The sequence below is a fragment of the Cynocephalus volans genome, chromosome 14 (genome assembly GCF_027409185.1).
Source record: "Cynocephalus volans isolate mCynVol1 chromosome 14, mCynVol1.pri, whole genome shotgun sequence".
In the NCBI taxonomy this organism is placed as follows: domain Eukaryota; kingdom Metazoa; phylum Chordata; class Mammalia; order Dermoptera; family Cynocephalidae; genus Cynocephalus; species Cynocephalus volans.
In genome coordinates, this window is record NC_084473.1 from 40,283,011 (window position 1) to 40,309,844 (window position 26,834).

The window sequence follows — 26,834 nt, forward strand, 5'->3', positions numbered from 1 at the left end:
TATCTCATGTGGAAGAGGCAACTTTGAGGGTAAAGTTTAAAATTTATGAGCACAATTTAGAAGTATAACAAATAGCAATGGAAAATAATTTATTTGATCGGTTATTCATTTGTGACTTCGCATTTTCATAAGTTTTATGGTTGTGTTTTTCTTTTAAATACAGCTTTCTTAATGTTAGTGTTGTTGAACTTGTCCTTTTTTTTTTTTTTTGGTGGCTGGCCTACATGGGGATACAAATGAATTTGTGTTTAAATGTAATATGCTCATGCCTTCAGATTCTTAAATCCCTGTAAATCATCTAGCTGAGGTGGCCATGGAATCTAGTGAAAAGCTATGTTTTGGTGAGATTTTTGGCTGATCTGGGTAGTTTATGTACTAGAGGGACATAAAGCTTTGCATTTTAAGAACAGATCTTCCTACTGAGAACTAACTTTTCTTTCTCTTGTCATGACTGTACACTTAAAATTTTTACTTTCTGATTTCGAAAGTAAAACATTCTTACCATTAAAGAGTAAAACAGTAAATAAGGCAATGTATAATGTAGAAAATGAATCCCCTTTACTTCTATTCTGCATTTAGTTACTATTACCATTCAGGGTACTTCTTTTGTTTACACCTTGACTTATAATCCATCCAGAAATGGTCCTTGCATAGTGGCATGTTGCACATACTATTCTGCAACATTAGTGAACAGTGTATCTTTAGCATTTTTCCGTAAGTGGACTGAATTTATTCTTTTTAGTGACAGTATAGTTCTTATATTTCTATGAATACAGCACAATTTCCCTTCCCAGTCTCCTGTTGATAGACTTTTAGGTGTCTGTGTTTTTTGATATTAAAAATGGTGCGGGCCAGCCCTTGGCTCACTTGGGAGAGTGTGGTACTGATAACACCAAGGCGATGGGTCCGTATCCCACATAGGGATGGCCGATTGGCTGATTGGGTGAGCGTGGTGCTGACAACACCAACTCAAAGGTTAAGATCCCCTTATTGGTCATCTTTAAAAAAAAACACAACAAATGGTGCCACTTGAAAATCTACACATATATGTATGCTGTGTAAATACTTTTCCAGCATACTCTCTGGAAGTGAAATTGTATGGATAATTTTATAGCACCATGCTCTAACCAACTGAGCTAACCAGCCAGCTCAGTATGAATAATTTTAGATATTGAAAGTTCTCTCTTGCCTTTCAAAAAAGCTATATTAATTCATGTGTGTAAAAACCAGATGCCTTCACCAACACTGATTATTATGGTTCCCTCCCTCTCCTTAATTGTTTTTGGTAAATGCATATTGATGTCATTTTTTTTGTTGTTTCATTTTTCAAAGTTGTGATTATGCTTGCTTTAGTAATCTATAGCTCTTCAGTAAATTTCTTGTGCATTTTATATTTGGTTACTTATGTTTTTTTTATTTGGCAAGAACCTTTTGAATACTTGTGTCCTTTGTCCAAAAGTATTACAAATCCCACCACCTTTGTTATTTGATTTTTTAAGAATTTTAATAGTGATTTTAAATTTAAATTTATTTAGTTTTTGCTATGCAGAATTATTAGAATTTATTAGTCTTTTCCTTTAAGGTCTTTATGATTAGTTATGCACAAAAAGACCTCCACTTTTGTTTCTAACATCTGATTGTTAAAACTTAGGAGCTCTTCCATTGGTTCTCCTCTCTCTCTACTTTTTGTCTTACTTCTAGAAAACCAGTGCTGGAAAGTTGAATCAACAGATACTCAGGATAGATTTTGTGGACCATAGCACACATTGGTGCCAGTGGTGGATAAGTAGGGTGGCTGTGAATCACACCAGGCTGCAGAGTTCTGTGTTTTCATGAACTCCAGTACCAGGAAGATCAGTCAATAAATGATTGAACTTGGAGAACAGAATGCCATGTCTGTACTCAGCTGTGTTTGGAAGTTTTTTTGAATAGATTGTGAGTAGTGAATCAGTTTATTATAGAGTAAGAGATTGCATTTTTTGGCATTTTGATCTGTGCAAATCAACTTGTCTTCCAGAACTAATTTTGGATATTTATAGACCTTAATGTTTGATATTAGACTTATAGCACCATACCTAAGGGTTCACTAAATATTCATTATTTTATTAAGGGAGATACTTGATTTTCTAACTTTATAAATGGTGCTGCAATGACTGTCCTCTTATTTAATGGGTAATTGTGCACTCTGCAGATATAACTGGAAAATATATCCCTAGAGGTGGAATTGCTAAGTCATAGAGCACCTGTGTTTTAAATTTTATAGAAAATGCCAAATTGTCTTCACAGTTGTCATTTACATGTGGATTTCCCCCTTGTTTTTTTTTTTTTTTTTTTTAAAAGATGACCAGTAAGGGGATCTTAACCCTTGACTTGGTGTTGTCAGCACCACGCTCAGCCAGTGAGCGAACCGGCCATCCGTATATGGGATCCGAACCCGGGGCCTTGGTGTTATCAGCACCGCACTCTCCCGAGTGAGCCACGGGCCGGCCCATTCCCCCTTGTTTTAATTCAGATATAATTTACATGTGGTAAATCTCCTCCTTTTTAGTATATATTTCTGTGAGTTATTGACAAGCGTATATTCTCCTAGTTAGATATTTTAGCAAGTCTACTGATCCACATAAGTGCATAGGCACCCAGCCTAAGTCCTACATTCCCTGGGAAGCCTTTTGTAACTCTTCCTTGAACTGTGATCTCTTCTTTCTTTGAACTCTGCAGGCCATGTCATTCATGTAATCTTTTACACTATTTTTATTATTTGACTTTCATAATTGTGGTCTGCCTGAGCTGTTGATGATGTGGTCCTCTCAAGCACTGAGCACAAGCGTAGGCATATAGTAAGCCTATACATTTTTGCTTATTGCTGATGTAAAGATAAGTGCTGAACCAAGTAATGAAGTTGGGATATTCCAAATAACAGTGGGCAAAAATTTCAGATCATAGAATCTCACAAATTCCCATTTATTTGAAAGAAACTCTTTAAATGTGGTATTTGCCCCTGAAAATCATAGTCTGGTTATAATTTTGAAACCATCTCTGCCTACCCTGGAATTGTTAAAAATTATTTTAGGAAACATAATAATACATAAAATGCAATAATTTTTTCTATAGTCCTCAAAAAAGGCCTTGAGGTTCTTGAGTTTTATTTTGCAGGTAAGAGCAATGATTCTTAACAGCTTATGTTATTTGGGAAGTTATGCCAGCTATCTGACAAAGTCATTCTTTGTATTTAGAAAATGTGACTGAATATTCATTAATATAATCCTATAGTTCATTAACGAATGTTAATTGACTTTCAACCTAATGTTTCTCCCAGTAGTCCTCTGGGTGAGTGTTTTACAAACTTTATTCTGGGAAGATAATGCTTTCTTTAAATGAAATACTGCACAATATCACCTTACATAAAATAAGAAAAGTCAGGTTGTTATGGGTGATGTGGGGAGCAGGCCCCCATTAAGACTTTTGGGACACCCTAGTGAACTGCGGAATTTGGAGTATTACAAGTTGGAAGCCCCTGGCCAGTGCTCCACACTTCTTTACAATCCTGTCTCTTTGTTACACAGCTCAGACCCCCACGTGAACTCTGCACAGTTAGAAGTGCGTATGGTGAATTTGTGTCCCTTTATAACCTAGCATAACAAATGGCACTGTATTGTTTGCTTTTTCCCATTTTTCAATCTTGATTTATTTTATTACAAACAATACAAAATGAAGTAGAAAAGAGCAATTATACTGGAAAGCAAAAGTAGTGGTCCCTTTATAACTTGTTAGCTTTATTTGTATGTATTCATCTTTAACGAAGAAAAACAGTGTATTTGTAGATTTTGGAGAAAAATACCATATTTTTCATCATAAATGAAGTCATTTTGGACCCTATTTCAGCCTGAAGCATTTAGCATATACAGAATGTTTTATTTGTAATCAGGCAGCCAACTAGGTGCAAGGTTTTAAGAACCCCCTTCTTTTTTCTAATTAATAAATTTTGGGCGGGGAGGGCATTAGGGATACCTGTATTTATACCAACAGTTAAAACACACTTAAAAAACGCAGACATTGCCATTATCGAAACTTCCATATACGTAGCCAGTACCTGGTTGTAGAGAAATTGAAATAGTAGAAAATACTGTATTCAGGTACAAGTATTTAGGCTTGCTGCAAATAATGCTTACTGACTCTTTTGATGCTCTCAAGTGGGTACATTTCAACCAGTGGCCACATTTTTATTTGCATTAGCATGGCATGTGGAAATGGAATTAATATCCTGGGGAGGTGGTAGCAGCAGGACTGTGCAAGAATATGCTGAAGGCTTCCTTTCTTTGTGGATGTGTGTTGATGGATTCTAAGAGATCACTATGGCATTTGTCTTTCTAGTGAATAAATATTTTTGTGTCTTTGAAACTTTTAAATTCATTTGTGACTACCCACGATGAGCTCAGGAACAAACTCTTGAGATCTGGAAAGATGAGTATGTATTTGCAAATGAAGGTAAAGGTTTCTTGGAAATTTTAAATCTTTCATTGAATTTGAATAAACCATCTAGAGAATTTTCTGTAGAAAAAGTTGTTATATGTGGGAAGTTTTGAGTTATTATTTAAATATGTTGTAGCATTGGAATTTTAAGAAAAATTTATTTTACGTATTAAATTTAACATTTTAACTGTTAAAATAAGTTTTATGGTATTAAAATTAAATTATTAAACTAAAATGACTCTAGATTCACAGGTTTGGATAAAACCTGGCTGTGCTATGTTTTAATTGGGTAACCTTGGGAAAACGATTTATTTTATTTTATTTTATTTTTTTTTTTTTTGTCTTTTTTTTTCGTGACCGGCACTCAGCCAGTGAGTGCACCGGCCATTCCTATATAGGATCCGAACCCGCGGCGGGAGCGTCGCCGCACTGCTAGCGCAGCACGCTACCGAGTGCGCCACGGGCTCGGCCCGGGAAAACGATTTAAACCGAGTCCCATTTCTTTCTCTTTAAAAAGGGAATGATAATGTATGTAGGCACATCACAGTGTTGTGATGAGTAAAGGAAGTAGTTCTTGTAGGGCTTTTGGCACAGTGCCTAACACTTGTTGGCTGTTACGGTCACTTCTCTCTTTGCCACCACCGTCTCCTGCTATTATGATTAGGAATTTCAGGATGTATTTCTTTTTGATGGTTAAAGGATTAAATTAGTGTATCTTTTGGTACAATACATGCTTTTAAAGCTTGAATTAGCTCATATGCAGTAGGTAAATAGGAAAATGTCAGTACAGAGTGGAAATTGTGTCAGTTCACATGAGGCTTTTACCAGCAACCAGGGAAACAAATATTTCTGCAGATTAGGAGGATTTAAGGGGGGGGAAAGGTGGAAATTCTACAGGAGTGCAAGTAGTGGCTTTTTAGTGAAAGTAGTGGCTGATTTAGTGGTCTCAAAATCTGTGGCACTTTATGCTACGTTAAAATAGAAGATTTATGTTTTATGAGTTTTATGTTAAAACTCAAATGCAAAAGTTTTGAGTTTCAGTTGAAGGGTCTGAAGATATTTACTCCAGTGTTTAAAAGAAAACAAACCTGTATCCTGGATTCAATTTTTAATTTCATTGAAACTGTACCCAAGGACCTCCATCTCAGTTGAAGAAGCATGAGTCCGGGGTTTAAGGAGGTAAAGGATTGACTGACCTTTGTGCTTGGAGCAAACGTCAGTGGAGATTTAACTGCGCTAGTGTTTTTTATTGTGATTGTTACTTTTCATCATTGTTGTTAAGTGCTCTGGTTACCATGTTCCCTAGGTTTTGAAAATTCTGTCCGGTTTTTTCAAAAACCCTATTATTTTCAATAGATAATTTTGTAGAATGTGAACTTCTTAATAATGTGGTGGATGCTAATCAATTTAAAAATACCAATCTATAAAATTAAGTGTAAGCAGATATTGATTGCAACCATGGAGAACAATAGTCTCAATTCTGGGGCAGTTTTGTCCCCCAGGGGACATTAGATAATGTGTACACATTTTTGGTTGTCACAACTGGTGGAGTGAGTAGAGGTGGGGAGTGGAGAAGATGCTCTTGGCACCTAGTGAGTAGAGGCCAGGGGTGCTGCAAAACTTCCTATGACACATAGGCCCAAAGTGTTAACAGTGTCTGGGTTGAGGAACCTTGCTGTGAAGGGTTGTTGGGACATAGTAAGCATTCAGTAAATGTTAGCTAATATTTACGTAATTGTTATAATACTTACATTTTCAAATATAAATTATTATATGATTTAGTCTATTTCCACACTTTTGATTGTGTTTATTTTTGTTAGTACAACATTGATTACTGTCACTGTATATTGTAATCCCATCCAGTATGGTTAATTTGTTCTCTTATTATTTAAATAATACTATTTGATTTGTAGGAATTAAAATCATTTGTAGAGATATATAAATTATTTTATCTCCTTCCAAAATTAAATTCTTACAAATTTCAACCTATCAAGATACTTGTATAAAAATATCCTTAGGATTTTAAATCTTTCTATTTATTGACTCAGATGATCTTACCTTCTTTGAGGTTTTATAATTTCTTTATATAAAATCACCAATTTTATTTCTTAGTGTTTTATATTTTTATTGTCTCATTTTTTTTTTTTTACATTATATTTTCTTTGTTTGGAATGCCATTGAATTTTTATGTTTATTTTCTAGTGTACCATTCTAGTAACTTATTATTCCTTTGATTCATAACTTAATACATTGGCCAGAACTTTCAGAACAATATTGAATAAAAATAGTGATAAATGGCATCTGTGTGTGTTTCTGAGTTAAATATAACACAAAAAGTATAGTACTCTGACAGCTGATGGAAAGAAAATGATTTGTATTTAGAACAAAGAACATTTACAATTGTCCAGGAAAGGCCCCTAAGATGAGAGTTTCTTACAGCCTTACTTCTTTAGAGTATTTGAACAACAGTGTGTGCTCTTAGGTGATATACTGAAGAAGTACTTTGTCAGTATTTTCTAGAAATCTTAAAATATAGCTGGAGATTTAGGGTGAACATTTAAATACATTTCTTCAAAATTAAAAATGAAGCAGAAGTAGGAGGCTATGTGTAATCATACAATTAGTTGGTAAGTACATTTGTAGGAATTCAGAGGTTAGGTAGATCTTAATGGGCTGGGTTATTTGATGATGTAGTACTTGAGCAGATCAGAATTGCCTGGAGTATCATGAATGGAGGAAGGAAGGGAGATTATTGCAGAGACTAGAATGAATATGACCAGGGTGTACCACTGTTACCAGGGCAATTCCAAAGATTGCTGCTAGCTTAGCTGGAAATTTACTTATACAAATTCTAAATAAGTTAATTCAAGAGCTTCTTAAAGATGTTTCCCCTGTGAAGAAGGGATCAAACTGATATGAATGTAATTATTTGGTCTATCCAAAATGTGAATCTCCATTTAGGCTAGAATGACTCTTTGTTATAGTGCATATGTATATTTTTTATAGTTCCTGCTATCTTTGTTCTCATCTCATGGTATTGTCTATATTTTGGTGTTATTGTAAATGTATTGAGGAATGTTTTCTTAAAATATAGCTGGAGGAATTATGGTTTTCTTACAGTGAATTTATTAAGGATTTTTATGAGTCCTATTTCTGCTATATGCTGAAGAAAGTATGGGTGGAATTGAAATTTATCAAGTTAACTAACTTGAATTTTAAAGATAACATCAATCTTACCTGTACATTCTGGAGTGTATAACAAAAGGGCTTAATACTGAGTAGCATCATCATTTCATCTGTGTTATTTAAAAATATAGATTTATTTTTACCATCACTATCTTTTTTTCCCCATTACTGTCTATATATTTTTAACATGTAGGGAAGTGTAATTGTGTCATTCTGCATTCTCAAGTTTCATGCAGCTTTCAGTTCTTTCAGTTTTTAACTGGTCTTTAAAAATGAACCTTTTTTAGGGCAGTGCAACTAATCTGTATGATACTGTAATGGTGAATACATGACATTATGCATTTGGCAAAACTCATAGAACTGTGCAACACAAAGAGGGAGCCCTAATGTAAAATTCAGTTAATAATAGTATATCAATATCGGTTCATAATTGTAACAAATATACCACACTAAGTAAGATGTTAATAATAAGAGAAACTAGGGGTAGGGTGGAGTATGGGAACTATCTGTACTTTCTACTCAATTTCTGTGTAAACTTAAAACTGCTATAAAAATAAAGTCTATTACTTAGAAAAAATAAGTAAAAATAAAGTAATAGCAATAGAAAAATAAAATTTAAAAATGTACAATTAAAACAAAAACAGTGAAAAATGAAATCTTTTCAAACTTTTAAGATCTCTTTGGCCTAATACTCACTCTGCTCTGCCTGTACTGTTTTATGTTGGGGGTGGCAGTTGGCCCTCTGGTTACCTGCCCTTGAATGAGGGGTGGGATGGACAAGTCTGCAAGCTGGCAACAGTAGGCCGACTTAGGAGACTGCAGGTGCAGTGGCTGATTCTGTCCTCTCCCTCTCCATTGATTCCCGCTTGTTTCTGTATTAGGAGGCCTATAGCCTGGATTTGTCAGTCACCAGGGGATATTTGGCTTCAGCATATGATGTTAGTCAGTGCAAGGCAAGCTGCATGATTATAGATGCAATGATCAAAACCAGATCAAAAACAGAACAAAGCTCAAACCAGTTCCTATCATCAAAGAGCTCCTGGCCAAGTAGAAATCCATAGCTATAAATCAAAATTCCTTTTGACTCCCAAGTCTATTTTCCATTGCTATCATTTGTCCTGACATCAAGTCCTGCCCGACGGTTATACCTCCTTGAGATATTCTAAAACAAAGCATCCTGCAATCCTGCACTGTTGTCAGTCTTTCCCTTGGCCCTCACCTCTTGTTTTTCTGTCTTTCTGTTAATAAGAACGCTATCCATACAGCTCTCAATACTTGACATCTACCCTCTACATCCACTCTGTCACTGACATGCCTAAATCCTTTCTCTTTGCTCCCTATTGCCACTCTCACTACCATGTTTCAGCCCCTCATTAATTCTGAGTGGAACTCTTAGAGGAATTTGATATGTCTGTCTGTCTTCATCAGGCATCTCTGCAGAACAAATCATATACTATTGCTAAGTAAGAAATTTGAAATTTAGTTCTGGTTTTGTCATTCCCTTACTAAAAGCAAGGGCTTCTCATTGCCTCCAAGTAAAATCTATTCAGAAAATCTGTGCAGGATCTTCATTAATGTGTTCCTAACCCACTTCTCTTAGCTACCTCCTTCCCTCCTTCCCCTGAATGTACTCCAAGACAAAATGAGCCTCTTTTCTCTCTTTCACATTTTAATGCCCCATGACTTTGTTCATGTTCTCATTTCTTTTTTAAAGTCCTCTTCCCCTGCCAGTGCATTTCAGACCCTTCAGTTCTTAGCAGAAATGCCTCCTCCTTTATGATAGTTTCCTAGCTAGTGTGAAATGATTTCTCTAATTATCAGATTCTTACAGCCATATCTATATGTCTCATGTGACATCTTTTTCTTTCTTTTATATCATGGGTATTTATGTGTAAGTGTCATCATTTGTTCAAGTGTTTTTATGGCAGGGATGCTTTCTTTTTCATATTTATGTCCCTTAGGCTGGGGCTTGGCGCCTCACACACAGATATACTCAGGAAAGAAATGAAGATACCATATGGTTGGTTTGGTTGTATTATCATTAATGTTCACTTTAGAAGGTAGTCTGAAAGAATGTACCAAAACTATATGAGCATTTACCTTACATTTAAACATTTCTAATGCTGTGGTGACCATAGTCATCAGCCTTACATGACAGTGTGCCTTTTGAGTAACAAGACTCCATATCATTTGTTCTTGGACAGGAGAATCAGATGAGAGGGAACAGTCAAAATTGGAAGTTAAAGTTTGGGATCCAAATAGCCCACTTACGGATCGACAGATTGACCAGTTTTTAGTTGTAGCACGGTGAGTACAGCACTACTGAGTCAAGAAATACCTTTTCTTTTTAAAAGATGTTTATAGGTATATGTGTTTTCCTTTCTTTGCATTCTACTTTTTCCCCATTGGTTGTATTATTATTTTCTAGTTATGAAAGAGCTTAATATATATCACACCACTTCCTAAGTAATATGTTTTACTATCATTAATTTCTGTTTTAAATGAAAATAACTTTATTAATTTTTACTGATGAAACAGAAAAGTATAAAGAAATCTCATATCTTTAATGAAAGCAGTGATCTCCTTTATTCTAGGTATGGCTTTACTCTAGACGTGGATTACTCGAGTATCATTGAAAACAAGAGTTACTCTCACTGTGTCATGCATGAGAGAGGCCTATTGCTAAGCATAGGGCTTTCCTTTAAGAGCTTTCAGCCTGGCTGGATTGCTTCCTCCTTCCCTTCCTCTTTTCTTGAGAAAATGAATGAGGCAGAATTTTATTTTTTCAATTATAAAAGTAAATGATGCTCATGGGGGAAATTGCCACAAAGCAGAAAGTAAATGAGATTACCATAGTTTAATAATAGTGGAAAAATAGGAGAAAAACTAAAAGTGTATCAGCAAGCAATTGATGAATGAATTGAGGCATACTTATGTAATGTAATATTACTTCACAGCAATTAAAATGAATTAATTAGAGCTATAGGTAGCAAAAAGATAAATCTTAAAAATAATGTTGCTGGAGGGTACATACAGTATGATCATTTATGTTCATAGAGAGTGATTATTTATAAAAAGTTTTACAATATGTAAAACTATTTCATTAATGGATATATATTTTTACATATTAATGAATATAAATGTATTTGATCTGGGAATTTGTTTAGGGGACTCTAATCAAGTTTATAGTATTTATTTCCTTAAAAAAATGAACAAAACATGATTAGGTATTAGAATCAGGTAGATCTGACAGTGAAAGTGCAAAGGTCTTCATTATTTTATGATTTTCTGTTCAGCTTTTTTCATAATGCAAAGGAGAAAATAGTCCTATCCCATCCTTAGACAGTATTGTCCACAGAGCGAGTCACCATGGAAGGTCACACACTGTATCAGTGGCCAGGCATTCAGACTCCAGAGCCCACACGCCTATCCACTAAGCGATTGGCTGAAGACACTTGATGTACATTGTTGGGGAGGAGCCAGTCAGTGGAGTAGAGGAGACTGAAGATTCAGGAGTAGAAATAAACCATTGATGGAACCCCTGGCCTAGAGGCTCCAGATGAGTTATCTGAATTGTGGATTGTTTAGGAGACATTGTAGTTCTCAAATTTTATTTGTGTTGTTTTTTCATTTTCTTAATTACCAAGGGCTGTGTTTTTTTCCCCTTGAAGCCAGCATGAGGGTAACCAAGGAGTTGCATCTAATATCATTTTTTTCAATATTTGTTTGTTTTTTAAATAAACTTCTGAATACAAACTAAGGCCACAAATACCACTGCCCATCCACCATTATGGTTAAAATTTTAAAGACTGTCAGTGCCAAGCATTGGTAAAGATGTGGAACAACCAGCACTCTCATATGCCACTGTTGAGGGCGTAAATTGGTATAGTTGCTTTGGAAAGCTGTTTGCTATCATTTAATACACCCATCCCTTAAGTTTCACTTCTAAATATGTACACAGCAGAAAATCATACATCTCTGCACCAAAAGATATGTATATAAATGGCATCAGTAGCACTATTCATAGTGGCTCCAAACTGAAAACAACACGTTATGTCTGTCAACATTAGAATAGAGGTGGGAGTGGGGAACCATACAAAGGAATGCTCCTCAGCATGGGAAATAAATGAACACAGCTTCAGCCAACAACATGGGTGAATCTACAAACAATTTTCAACAAAAGAAGCTGGACATAAAAAGTGTTCATATTGTGTGATTATATTTGAGCAAAACTAATCTATGGTTTGAGAATCCAATATGGTGGTTTCCTTTGGGAAGGAGCATGAGAAACCTTATGGGATGCTGGTCGTGTTCTGTTTCTTGACCTGGATGTTGGTGACATGGATGTGTTCACTTTATGATAACTAAATCACTGTACATTGTATACTTTTCTGCACATGTGTTGTATTTTAATTAAAATGTTTTAAAAATGTCTCAGCTATTGTGTTTAAAATACAGGTGTTAAGCAGCAAGTCTTATCTTCATTTCATGCTGCACCTTTTGAGGTTAGGGTTCTTTACATATGGGAAGACCTTCTAAATTATTACAGGAAAATCAGCATTGTGGTAATTGTGTTTTTTGTTGTTGTTGTTGTTTGTTTGTTTTAATAAGATTTTAGTAAAAATGTATTCTATATTGAGTTCTCACAGGAAGGGGTTGCTACAATTAATGCTATCTCATTTCAAGGAAGGGATGTTACTGGGATTTCACAATTTGGGCTAAAATGGTCAGAACTTGCTTTGCTATAATAGTCAAACTCTGCAGTTAACTTTGAACTTTTTGAGCGAATATGAGTTTACTCCATGGTATTTTATAATAGGTCTTCCTCTTCCTTCTTTATACCCACACAGGCTTTTTTTTCCCTCAATTTTGTTATAACGACCCATATATATATGGTAAACTGGCTTATCAATTGTTAAATCTTACAGAAAGAAAATACTTTTTATTTGATATTTGATTCTCTAACATCCAAGTTGTTTTGCCTTTTCTTTTACAGTTTTTCATTCACTACCCAAATGTGTTTTTTTAACATTAAAAAAACAACAGAGGTTTAATTTTTCACTCTTATGTTTGTGGTTTCTTCAGAGCTGTTGGGACATTTGCTCGAGCCCTTGATTGCAGCAGTTCTGTGAGGCAGCCTAGTTTGCATATGAGTGCTGCTGCAGCTTCCCGGGACATTACCTTGGTAAGATACCTGTTGAAATTTTGGGGTTATTTATCCTTCTGCTACTATACTTCTGCATTACAGCAGTACTGAGAGTTTTCTGGCTCTTAGCCCTACTGATTGCAAGGTTGACTTGGCTTGGCTAGTTGGTTAACTGGGTTCCTCATTCACCCCTTCTGTTTGTGAGCTGAGAGAGGTAAAAATGATTGTTCCATGGAGCAGGTATGAAACCAAAAGAAAATATTTTGGGGGACACAATTCACTGTTCTGACATATCTGTTTTCACTTTTGTGCTTTTTTTCCCCCTATATTCCGTCTGTGTACTTACATAGTTGTAGATCATACATAATGTATTACAGTTTTTTTATGTGAAAGTGATCACCTCTTAAAACTGTTGCTGTAGGAATTAATGTTGTTGTCATGTTCACTGTTAGTACTTAAAGTTTTTATGTGTCCACTAGAAAGAGGGTCTATTTTAAGTTATTTTATTACATTATTTCATTACATTATAGTTACTTACCGTCTTTGAAATCTAATTTTTTTCCCTTGGTGATCAAATGAAGCTTCCCATATTCAGTTTAATTAGACTATTACTGATACCAGCTGTGGCTTTCTCTTCACCTTCCAAAAAAGTAGACCTATAGGTTTTTTGCCAATTGAAGTTACTTACTGTATTTGATCCCCACAAACCTTTGTGATAGGCATGGTAAGATGGTTGTTTTAAAGATGAGAAAACTGAGGTTTGGTGCGAGTAAGTTATTTGACCAATATTCATTACATATTAACACAAGTTTCCATTTTGTTTTCTGATGGAATGAAAGACAGTCATAGGTTTTATTACTTTCTCATTATACACCAATTTGAAGTGCTTTCCATAAAATATTTATTGTGGTAATGTAAAAAGTCGTAATGGAATGTATAATTTGTTTCTTATGCTTTCTGTATACTTTTGTACAATTATAGATTGTGATAAAAACAGTAGTAGTCTATAGCCATTATGGAACCCTTTCTTTATCCTTTCTCAAAGGCTAGAATGTTGTTTATAGAAGAAAGCTTTGTTCTCTCCATTGGTACATTAATATTTTATGCAGAAGTTTGGGAGTTCCAAAACAGGTTTGTATTTTGATTGTTTAGAACTTGGAGAATATTTTATCACAGAAGCAAGAGTACAGATGTCATGTTTGTAAGAACTTTCAAAATCAGGTATTTATGTAAACCAGAATTACATGAAATCTCATCACCACCTATATATGTTTTCCTGTTTGAAAGGATTTTTTCTCAATTCTAAAATTAATGTATGCTGGGGCTGGCCTGTGGCTCACTTGGGAGAGTGTGGTGCTGATAACCAAGGCCACTGGTTTGGATCCCTATATAGAGATGGCTGGCTAGCTCACATGGGAGAGCGTGGTGCTGACAACACCAAGTTAAGGGTTAAGATCCCCTTACTGGTCATCTTTTTAAAAATAAATAAATAAATAAAAATAAAATTAATGTATGCTTATTATGAAAAATTGAAAAATAGTGCAACAGCAGCCCCCAGAAAAAAAAAAAAAGGCTTTGTTCTTTATACCCAGAGTATTCTTAGCATTTTATTATGTTTCCTTTCAGCCTCTTTTTGTGCATTATAAATAATAATAATAGCAAATTACAGAATACAACAGAGGATAGAATAACGAAATTTCACATGATGCCACCTAAAGCAAATGTTAATATTTTAGTTCTTCTGATTTAAAAAAATCTTTTTCAACCATTATAGTTAATGTTGAAGTCCCTAATATTCTCTCCCGTGTCCTGTTTCTCTTCCTCCATCTGTATCTCCCCTCACCATCTCCCCTCACCATCACCCCTGCCTCCTGTCAAGTCAGCCACTATAACAAATCTGCTGTGTGTCTAGTCTGGGTTTTTATAGTTCTACTATGTATATTTATGTATCCAAAAACAACATAAACATTGTTTTATGTTGTTTAAATTTACTGTGTAACATTTGCCATTTGCCTCTTATTGAGATCTAGCTTTGTTAATAAATACCCACCTAGTTAATTTATTTTAACTACTTTTTAGTATTTACAGTATTCTTTCAAATAATACCATATGATGTTATTTATGTATTCTGTTACCAGTGAACATCTGGTGCTTTATAAATATGTTTCTTTTGCTATTACCCATCAAGCTGTGTTGAAACATGTGTCCTTTTGTACAGCATGTATTTGTTTTGTAAGCTATAACTAGAGTGGGAATGCTGATTCATATAGGGTGGTGCTAATTTAGAGTTTGATCACATATAGCCAAATTATTCTGCACACCATGGTAGAAATTTATAATCCCACAAGCAGTTAATGAATGTTTTTCTTTCTTTATTGTTTTCTTACATTATCTTCAGCACTTGATGTTTTTAGACTTTTTAATGTTTACTAACCTTATGCTTTCTCATTTTAATTTGTATTTTTTTCTCTGATTACTTAATGAGGTTAAGCATGTTTTCCTGTTTATTGGCTCTTCAGGTTTTTTCTTTGTATTTTAGATTCATAGCCTTTGTCCTTTTTTCACTTGTATTTTTCTATTAAAGAATTTTTTTTTTCTGGTGTAAAACAACAGAAATTGTCTCATGGTTCTGGAGGCTAAAAGTCCAAATTCAGGGTGTCAGCAGGGCTGTGCTCCCTCTGAGACCTGTAGGGGAGTGTCCTTCCCTGGCCTCTTCCTAGCTTCTGGTGGTTTGCTGGCAATATTTGGTGTTCCTTGGCTTGCCAGGTGCATAGCCCTAGTCTGTGCCTCTGTTGTCACATACTGTTCTCCCTGTGTCCTATTTCTAATACTTTTAAAGTTTTATTCATATTTAGGACGGTAAATCTATCTGGAGTTTAATTATATGAGTAGGGTGAGGTAGGAATCTAATTTCGTTTTTTTCCATATGTTAAATTAATTGTCCTAACAACTTTTTTTGAATTTGTTGTTTCTCCATGATTCATAATACTCCCTCTATCTATTTCAAGGTCCTAAATATACATAGGTCTCCTTCTGGACTCTTAGTTTATTCTGTTTTGTTGGTCTGTTTGTTCTTGCCCAAGCACCACATCATGATATGTTTCGATAACTGATAGAACAAGTCTCATATGAACTTTTTTAAAATCTGTTTTTATTTTTGTTTGTTTTGTTTTTACGGCTGGCCGGTATGGGGAACTAAACTCTTGACCTTGGCATTTTAAGGCTGCACTCTAACCAGCTAAGCTAATGAACTTTCTTTTTAACATGTATAGTTGAGGTCATTTAAAAGTTTTGTAACACACCAAACCCCCCATGTTTTCTCTAAGTATATAACATAAACTCTTTTTTTTATCATTATAAGCACCCGGAAAGTTTTTTCCTAATGTTGCATGGTCTTGCCTTGCATAGATATACTATTACTTATGGAATTAGTCCCTTGTAGTTTAATACTATTCTTATGAGATAATGCTTCTCAGATTATGACTGCGGATGTGGTCCCTGTTCGATAGTCCAGCAAATTTCTTCTTCCCTGTTTGAGGAGCAAGAGTGGGAAAGCCTATTCCTGAGACAGTGCAGAGTTCTTGTGACAGCTGGAACTGATGCGTGAAGACGGGGATGAGGGGCGCAGCTCTCTGCTTCCCACTGCTGGTGAATGGTAGGACAGCAAATGACATTCTTTTGGAAGAGGGCAGTGATTCAGTTATTTAGTCTGTCAGTGAAAGTCGTTTATAAAAGAAGCATTTTAAAGAGGGTACTACCTATATGTCTTAATTAGTTTAAATATCATTTTGTGTGTGTGTTCTGTAATAAATGCCTATTACACTCCTTCTAGGAAGGTGCCTTTATACCCTCTAGTGTTTTTGTCTCTTGTTTCCATTTAATGTTCAGTAATTTGGAGGTCACTTTTGTATCACATATGTTTTCTTAAATTATTTATTTCTATAATTATTTTTTTAAGCAGAAGTAGGCTCAAGAGGCTCAGGAGATTGTTTTGTCACACTTGCGTAGCTGGTTTCAGAGATGGGATTTGGATCTGTTCTTGATTCCTACTGAGGATTTCTGTACTCCACCAGATGAGCTTATTCTCACTCTTCTGCATCATTCTTGTTAAAATGACTCGGATTTAAATATTATTGTTGTTTTCCTTTGATTAGGTAGCACTAAAGATGATGTGTTCTTTTGTCTGCAACATTTAAATGCCTGGTTTCCTGCTTGAAATACTCTAGGTTCCACTTTACTTGAACTCTAAGATCCTGAGGCATTTCCATAAAAATAAGTTGGTATGATTAAAAATTAAGTTTTAATGTGTTGATAACTTGAATTTTGCAAATTGTTTACCAAAAAGAACATATAAAAGTTTGATAGGTTGTTTTGTACCATTAAATAAAAATGCATTCACCATTCAATTGAATTTGAAGAGTCAAGTTCTTACTTTTCTGTCAGTGTTTACAGCTCTATATTGATCACTTTAGTCCCTTTCTCCATTAGGTGACCAAACCATGGATTTGAAGACCTCCTGCTGCAGAGAGTCGAGGGGGCAGGCTTGTGGAACTGCTAGAACCTTGGTAGCCTTCCTAGGTGGTTTTCTTTCTTTCTTTTCCTATGAGGATTGCAGTAGGCTTTTAGCATTCTTAATCTGACATCCGTTTATCCGAGACAAGTTATGCCACTTGTCAAATCACCAATAATATTTTGGGAGCAGGTAATTAAGCTGCCTGCACATTGCTAGTTCTAACTTCCCCATTTGCGGATCTGTTATAAATATAGTTTAATTGTGTGTTTCAAACATTGCTAACCTAACATATATAAGATTTGTAATTGTTAAAAACATTGAAGCCATGGAGGCTTCATAGATTTCACCCTTGTTCCGTTAAAATGTAAAGAAAAAGAATCGGTTTATAGTATCTACCCTGATTCCCTAACCCTCAGAACAAAATTCTGTAGAACAAAGGAAATCCAAATTGGTTAGTGAGTAGTAGTTGGTGGGAAGGTCTAGCCTGTAACTCCGTATTTGGTGGTGTTGGCCAGAACAAGGTCTGCACGCTGTGGCTTGAGGAGCAGAGTGTCATGAGCATTGCTAGGGAACTATGGCTGGAACAAAGCCTCAGCCCTGGAGAAGTATGAGTACTGGCTTTTCTCTTTTGCCTGGACTCTGACGACTAAATCATGGAGGTGTGGGGGTACATTGAAAAATGTAACTCTGATTTTGCTGTCTCCTGTCTCTCAAAGAAAGAGGTTTTTGAGTTGTTTGGGGCCTTAGCAGTCTCTTTTAGGAGAGACTGTCTTACAGGTGATGAGCCCAAGGCAGAAAACAATGAAGTAAATTATACAGGGTGTCACAATTAGTGACAGAAACAGGACTAGAAACCTAGGTTTCCTGATGCCAAGTCTGGTTCTGAGAAAGGTCAGGCTGTGTTGATTTAGAACGGAGGAAATTGCATCCTGGAACACCTCTAATTTCTGTGTCTGATCTTTTAAAAATTTAACTCTGATTTTGCTGTCTCCTACCTTATATCTTTTTAGTGGCTTTTAATTGCATTTAGGGTAAAAACCCAGATCCTTACTTTAGTCAGCAATACTATGGGGTTTTGCCTGGTCTCTCTCAACAGCCCCTTTGTCCACATACTCTCCTGTGCCTCTGGACGCTAGCCATGCTTTATTTTACCTTTGGCCCCATGGTCTGTGTTTTGCCACATGACTTTTCAATGTTCAGTTCTCTATGCCTTAATGCTCTCACAGCCCCATCTAATTAATTCTTACTCTTTTTTCGAATCTTGGCCAGTGCATCAGTTTAGAGCAGCTTGCTTTGTGAACCACATTCCTCTAGGTTAGTAGTTTATAATTAAACACTCTTTTTTGTTATTATCTGATTAATGTCTCTCTCTATCCTTCCCACTTTCCACATACCAGCTTGTAACATCCATTAGTGTGGTGACTATCTTTTTCCTCACCATTGAATCCCCAGCACCAAACACAGTGTCCCTGGCATATAGATAGATGTTCACTAGATATTTGGGAATGAATAAATTAGTTTCTGTCTCTAGGTTCTTATGAAAATAGGTTATTGGAGTATATTATTTCTATTCATTTGTTTTAGCATTTAAATAAATCTTTAGTAAGAATATCTCTTTACTAAGAGAGATGTGTATTTGATTTCTAATTTCATTGAATCACCAGAGTTGAGTACACATTGAGTACACACACAGTATGAAGACCAAATTGTAGAAAGACTTAAGTGATGTACTTTTTAAAAAAATTGTGGTAAAATATACATGACATAGAATTTTCTATTTTATATAAGTGTATAGTTCTCTGGCATTAAGTAAATTCACATTGTTGAGTAATCACCACCAACATCCATCTCTAGAACTTTTTAACCTTCCCATACTGAAACTTCATACCCATTAAACCCCAACTCTCCATTTCCCCTGGCCCCTCATTCTGACATCCGTCATTCTACTTTCTGACTCTTAAATTGACTACTCTGGGTACCTCATGTATCTGTCCTTTTGTCACTGGCTTTGTTTCATTTAACATGACTTCACGGTTCATCCATTTTATACCACCTGTCAGTATTTCTTTCCTTTTTAATGCTGAATAATAATTCACTGTATGTATATACTACATTTTGTTAATCCATCAGTGGACAGTTGGGTTGCTTCTATCTTTTGACTCTTTTGAATAATGCTGCTATGAGCAAGAATGTACAAATAGATACATTTTTGTGATTCTATAGTTTTCCCCCCTGGATCTATAGCTTATGGTCCATGTAGCCTTATGCAAGTTACTTAACCTACCTGCATCTAAGTTTCCTCATCAGCAGTAGTAGTAATAATAAAGCCTACCTGCTTTGCTTCAGGGTGGTTATGGATGGACAAGAAAAGGGTGTGCAGGCATAATGTATGAATCACTGATAAATATGACCAAGGATATAGAACCTGATGGAACTAGAGAAGCTCCCCAGAGTAGGAGCAGTTGGTGATGGCTTGGGGCTGTTTTTCTTGGGCCCCTGGGTTCTGTGAGGGGCATAGAGCTCTGTGATATTGGCTGCCCAGGTTGGCTGGAAGACAGCTGCTTTATTCAGTAGTTTATACACCTTTATTTAAGGTAACATTTACAAACATTGGGCTCTTGTAGCTCTTGAAGCCCCATAGAGGCCCCTTCCTCACGGAGAGAAAGCAGGCAATGCCGTAGAGTGTACAAGACCTCTGGCACCCCCTTTCCAGAATCCAGAAAAGTCTGCCTCTGAGTTCCCATGTGGCATCAACTTGAGGCTTAAATGAGAAAATACTTAGTACAGTGTCTGGCACAGTGTCAGAGCTCAATATTAGTTGTTACTGTTGAAAAGATGATGACAATGATGCATTCCCCCCCATGTTTATTGAATCTCATTTACTTCTGATTTCATAGCTTTATTTATTGTCTGCAAGGAGTTTTATCAGGCCATATTTACTGTCATTGTAGTAGAACATCAAGTTTGAATATGGTCATTAGGCTGTGATTAACCATGCCTTTTAATATGATTGTTACAAGGAGTCACTGAAAGATTTAAAACGGTTGAACACAGGATGTTTCCTTTAAAATGATAATCTTCCCCTTAAAACAAGCTGTCATTTTACAGCAAAAATTTTCCCATCAATCCCAGAACTGGAGGCGGGGAAAGAATAATGGGTACAAAGCTGTGCTATTTATCCTAAGTGAATCAGTGTACACTATGTACGTGTATTGAAACAATACACTGTACCCCACAAATATGTACAGATAACATTAAAATAAAAATACTACCAAAAAAGGAATAACTTAGAAAAAAAAAGTTAACATTTTCCTGATAAGGGAAAGTTGATTTAATCAAAAATAATTTTTATTCATTGGGTATCAACTCTGTGTAAAAATGCTAGCCACTAATCATGTACTTCATTCTCTTTATTTGTGAGTCCTGTTCAAATCACACATTTCATTTAGGGCCTCAAGGGTATTGGGAACTTGAGGATAGTTTAGAAGCCACAGCAGAACATATACATCTTTTTTTTTTTTTTTTTTTTCTTTTTGTCTTTTACGTGACCGGCACTCAGCCAGTGAGTGCACCGGCCATTCCTATATAGGATCCGAACCCGCGGCGGCGGGAGCGTCGCTGCGCTCCCAGTGCCACACTCTCCCGAGTGACCCGCGGCGGCTGGAGCGTCGCTGCGCTCCCAGTGCCGCACTCTCCCGAGTGCGCCACGGGCTTGGCCCCATATACATCTTTTGATTAACATTTTAGGCATAAACTTACATAGAAATCTAGCCTTCAAAATGAGCATAAAATTGATATAACTTTATAAAACTCAACCTATTAAAACTTACGATGGGTACTATTCATGTTTCCAAGGCCTTAAAGTTAGAATTAATACTAATGGGCTATCATTGCAGTAAAAAATATGAAACATGAAATTTTGCTTCCTGCTAAATACATCATTAAGGCAATAATATTCAACATTAGTTATACTTCTTTTTGTCTGACGATCTATTACACATGAACAAAAAGACACTGTAGGCTGTCCCAGGAGAATTTTTTTTGTGTTACACTCTATCCATCTTTTTCTTTTAAATTTAATCTTTAACAATAACTTTTTTTTTTTTTTGTAATACTGCCTTTTCCCCATATTGGCCAGCCACAAAAAAAAAAGTAAACAAATAAAATGTCTATATACTGTCTTTTGCTTTACTTTTTCTCTCATGAATTCAACACTAATGTAGGAGACATCATAAAATCACTTGATAGATTTGAACTTGGGAGAAATATAATGCAAATTGTTTTAACAATTTTGTCTAGGGTTACTTTGGTGAAGAGGTGTGGATTTACGAGTTTAAGTTAAGGAAGGCTTGTGGTTATAGTTTCTTAGACCAAAGACTTTCTGTTTCCGTGTTGCCTCTATCCAGATTCTCCAACTGTTACCACCTTACAACATTTGCTTTATCATTTTGTCTCTTTATTGTCAAAAGACAAAATTACAACAAAGTTAAAGATCTAATTGGCTTTTATTTACTGTTCTGGAATCGGGCAACACCTCATATGGTTGTCAGACTCAGGAAATTAACATTGTTACGGTACTGTTATCTAATCTAGAGATATTATTCAGGTTTGCTAGTTGGCCCAGTTAATCTCCTTTATAGCAAAAGGGAAAAAAAATTTATGGGCCCAAGATCTCCTTGCAAGTCACTTATGACATTTAGTTGTTATTTATTCTTAGTCTCCTTCAATCCTGAACAGTTTATCAGTTTTTCTTTGTCTTTCATGACCATGGCAGATTGAAGGGTACAGGCTGTTTATTTTGTAGAATGTCTCTCCGTTTGGGTTGTGGTATAATTTGATTTGTAATTAGAATAGGTGTTTATCCTACTTAAGTCCATTTTGGTCAGTTATGTCAATCTAGGAGATTATACATTTCCCCTAAATTTTCAGATTTATTAACATAATTTTTAGTAATATTTTAACATTAAAATTGCTATATGTTTAGTTACAAATACGTTTTCATTTCTGTTATTTTGTATATATATAATTTCCCCATTTTTTGATAGTCTTGCCAGAGGTTTCTTTATTAGTGTTAGTTTTATTGATTTTCTTTATTGTATATTTTCTATTTAATTTATTTTTGCTCTATTGTTTTCTTCCTTCTATTTTTCTTTGGGTTTACTCTGATATTCTTTTTGCAGGTTTTTAAGACCATATTTTAGCCCATTAATTTTAATTTGTCTTCTTCATTATAAACATTTAAGATTGTAAATATCCCTCTAATTATCATCTTGGCTGTGTAACTCATAATGTATTTTTTTTTTTTTTTTGTCGTTTTTTTGTGACCGGCACTCAGCCAGTGAGTGCACCGGTCAGTCCTATATAGGATCCGAACCCGCGGCGGGAGCATCACTGCGCTCCCAGTGCAGCACTCTACCAAGTGCGCCACGGGCTCGGCCCATAATGTATTTTTTTAATTCATTTGTATCTTTGAGCTTCTAGGCTCCTGATGGTCCCCCACCCTCATCCCCTGGTGAAAACTCTTTAATGATATCCCATAATGAGAACGTTCCTTAACATAATCTGCAGTATTGGATAAAAGTTTAGGCTCTAGACCTGACCACCTGAAATCTTTTCTTTTTTTGTAAACAGCTGTATCAAGGTATCATTCACATATTACACAGTTCACTTATTTAAAATGTGTAATCCAATGGTTGTTAGTGTGTTTGCAGGGTTGAGCAACATCACATCAATTAATTTTAGAACAGTTTCATCATCCAGTAAAGAAACTGCATAACCATTAGTAGTCATTCCCCCTTTTCTTCTACCTGTCACCCCCTGGCCCCAGGTATGCACTCATCTAGTTTCTGTTTCTATATGTTTGCATATTCTGGACAATCTTTTCTTTTTTACTCTTCCTATCTAACTATGATTGTATATCCTTTAACCAACATCTCCTCATCTCCCTTCCCCTCTAACTTCACAAGCCTTTGGTAATCAGCATTCTGCTGTCTCCTTCTCTGAGATCAGATTTTTAGATTCCCCCTATGAGTGAGATCATGCAGTATTTGTCTTTCTGTGCCTGAGTTATTCCACTTAAAATCATGTTCATTCATGTTGTCGAAAATGACAGGATTTTATTCTTTTTTTTTTTTATGGCTGAATAGTATTCCATTGTGTATATATATATCACGGGCTTTTAAAATTCATTCATCTGTTGATGGACACTTAGGTTGATTTCATGTCTTTGCTATTGTGAATAGTGCTGCATTAAACATGGGAGTGCAGGTATATTTTTGACATACTGGTTTCAGGTCCTTCGGATATATACCCAGTAGTGGGATTGCTGAATTATATGGTAGTTCTATTTTTAATGTTTTGAGGAACCTCCATACATTTTTTCATAATGGCTGTACTAATTTACATTCGCAACAACAACCTTTTCTTCACATCCTTGCCAACACTAAACCTTTTGTCTTTTTGATAATGCCATTCTAACAGGTAAGAGGTGATATCTCATTGTGGTTTTTAAATTGCATTTCCCTGATGATTAGTGATGTTGAGGTTTTTTTTTTAATGCCTATTGGCCATTTGTATGTCTTCTTTTGAGAAATGTCTATTCAGGTATTTTGCCCATTTTTTAATACGATTATTTGTTTTCTTGCTACTGAGTTGTTTGAATTCCTTATATAATTTGGATATTAATCCTTTGTTGAATATGTAGATTACAAGTATTTTCTCCCATTCTGTAGGTTGTCTCTTCACTCTGCTTATTGTTTCATTTCCTGTGCAGAAACTTTAATTTAATATAATCTCATTTGTCCAATTTTGCTTTTGTTGCCTGTGCTTTTATGAGGTCTTACCTAAAAAACTCTTTGCCTGTGCCCATGTCATGAAGCATTTCCCCTATGTTTTCTTTTGTAGTTTTAGGTCTTACATTAAGTCTTCAATCCATTTTGAGTTTATTTTTGTATATGGTGAGACACAAGGATCTAATTTCATCCGTCCACCTGTGGATATCCAGTTTTCCGAGCACCGTTTATTGAAAACTGTCCTTTCCCCAATGTGTGTTCTTGGCACCTTTGTTGGATATCATTTGTTTGTAAACGAGTGCATTTATTTCCAGGCACTCTATTCTATTCCATTGGTCTGTTTGTCTGTTTTTATGCCAGCACCATGCTGCTTTGGTTACTGTAGCTTTATAGAATATCTTGAAGTCAGGTAGTGTGATGCCTCCAGCTTTGTTTTTTGCTCAAGATTCTTTTGGCTAGTTGGGGTCTTTTGTGTTTCCATGTGGACTTTAGGATTTTTTTTTTATGTTTCTGTGAAAAATGTCATTGGTGTTTTGACAGGGATTGCATTGAATCCTGTAGATCGCTTTGGGTGGTATGGACATTTTAACAATTCTTCCAATCCTTAAACATGGGACATCTTTCACTTATTTGTGTCTTCTTCATTTTCTTTTCATCAGTGTTCTATAGTTTTCATTTTAGTGATCTTGCACCTCCTTGGTTAAATGTATTCCTAGGTTGTTGTTGTTTGTAGCTATTGTAAATGGAGTTGTTTTCTTGATTTGTTTTTCAGATGGTTCACTGTTAGCATATAGAAATGCTACTGATTTTTGTATGTTGATTTTGTATCCTACAGCTTTACTCAATTTGTTGATTAGTTCTAACAGTTTTTTTGATGGTCTTTAGGGTTTTCTATAAACCATATATTGTCTGTAAACAGAGATAATTTAACTTTTTCTTTTCCAATTTGGATGACTTTTATTTATTTCTCTTGCCGAATTGCCTTGGCTAGGACTTGATGAAAGTGGTCATCCTTATCTTGTCCAGATCTCAGAGTAAAAGCTTTTAACTTTTCCCCATTCAGTATGATGTTAGCTGTGGATTTGTCATATATGATCTTTACAGTGTTGAGGTACATTCTTTTTAAACCTAATTTGTTGAGAGTTTTTAATGTGGAGTTTTATGATGTCAAATACTTTCTCAGCATCTATTGAAATGATCATAATGGTTTTTGTCTTTTATTCTGTTAATGTGATGTATCACATTTATTGATAATGCATATGTTGAGTCATCCTTGCATCCCTTGGGTGAATCCCATTTGATCATGATGAACATTTTAACGTGCTGTCAAAGTCTATTTACTAGTACAGTTGACCCTTGAACAATTTGGGGATTAGGGGTTCTGACCCCCAACTCAGTCAAAAATTTGAATATAACTTTTGACTCTTACCTACTAATAGCCTGCTGTTGACTGGAAGCCTTACCAGTAACAGAAACATTCGACTAACACATATTTTGTATGGTATAGGTATTATATACTGTATTCTTGCAATCAAGTAAACCAGAGAAAAGGAAATGTTACTGAGAAAATTATAAGGAAGAGAAAATACACTTACAGTGGTGTACTGTATATTTATTGAAAAAAATCCATGTGTAAATGGATCTGTGCCTTTCAAACATGCATTGTGTTCAAGGGTCAACTGTATTTTGTTAAGGATTTTTCCATTTATGTTCATCAGGGATATTGGCCTATTTTTTTGTTTTGTCCTTGTTAGATTTTGGTATCAGGGTAGTGCTTATAATGCTTGTAGAATGAGTTTGGAAGAATCGCTTCCTCTTCAATTTTGGGGGGGATAGCTTGAGAAGAATTGATATTAATTCTTCTTTAAATGTCTGGTAGAATTCATCAGTGAAACCATTAGGTCCTGGGCTTTTCTTTGATGGGAGACTTTTTATTACTGATTCAATCTCCTTATTCGTTGTTGGACTACAGCTTTTCTTTTTCTTCATAATTCAGTCTTGGTAGGTTGTATGTGTACAGTAATTTAACCATTCCAGATTTTCCATTTTTTTGGTGTATAATTGTTCATAATAGTCTCTTATGATCACTTGAATGGTTATATCTCCTTTTTCATCTCTTATTTATGTGGTTCTTCTCTTTTTCTTAGTCTAGATAAAAGTTTGTTGATTTTGTTTAAATTTTTAAAAAACTGGCTCTTTGTCTCGATCTTTTGTTTTTTGTTGTTGTTGTTTGTTTGTTTGTTTTTGGCAGCTGGCTGGTCCCAGGATCTGAACCCTAAACCTTGGTGTTATCAGCACCACACTCTCCCAAATGAGCAAACTGGCCAGTCCTTTAAAAAAAATTTGGGGGGGGGGGTGTTTTTGTCACTATATTGTTTATTTCTGCTCTGATCTTTATTGTTTCTTTCCCTCTGCTAATTTCGGGCTCGATTTTTTCTTGTTTTTCCGTTTCCTTGAGATGCAGCATTAGATTATTTTAGATCTTTTTTTCTGCTTTTGCTGTACCCCACAGGTTTTGATGTGATGCGTTTCTATTTTTCATTTGTCTAAAGAAATTTTTTAATTTCCCTTTTAATTTCTTCATTGACCCATTGATTGTTTGTAGCATGTTGCCATGTATTATGATGTGTAGTATTTTCATTATCATTTTGTTCTAAGTATTTCCTAATTTACTTTATAGTGTTTTATTTGACCTGTGAGTTAACTTTCAAGGAAATGAGGTTCATAT

General features: G+C 35.3%; 1 protein-coding gene across 3 annotated transcripts in view; it reads left to right on the plus strand.

The window, feature by feature from the left end:
- MTA3 (metastasis associated 1 family member 3) overlaps nucleotides 1–26,834 on the plus strand; it is a 139,434-nt gene that overhangs the window by 60,340 nt on the left and 52,260 nt on the right. For all 3 annotated transcript variants that reach the window (XM_063077954.1, XM_063077955.1, XM_063077956.1), the window contains exons 7-8: nucleotides 9,861–9,963; nucleotides 12,742–12,841. In XM_063077954.1, coding sequence (XP_062934024.1) covers nucleotides 9,861–9,963; nucleotides 12,742–12,841 — 203 coding nt within the window. The remainder of the gene's footprint in view (nucleotides 1–9,860; nucleotides 9,964–12,741; nucleotides 12,842–26,834) is intronic.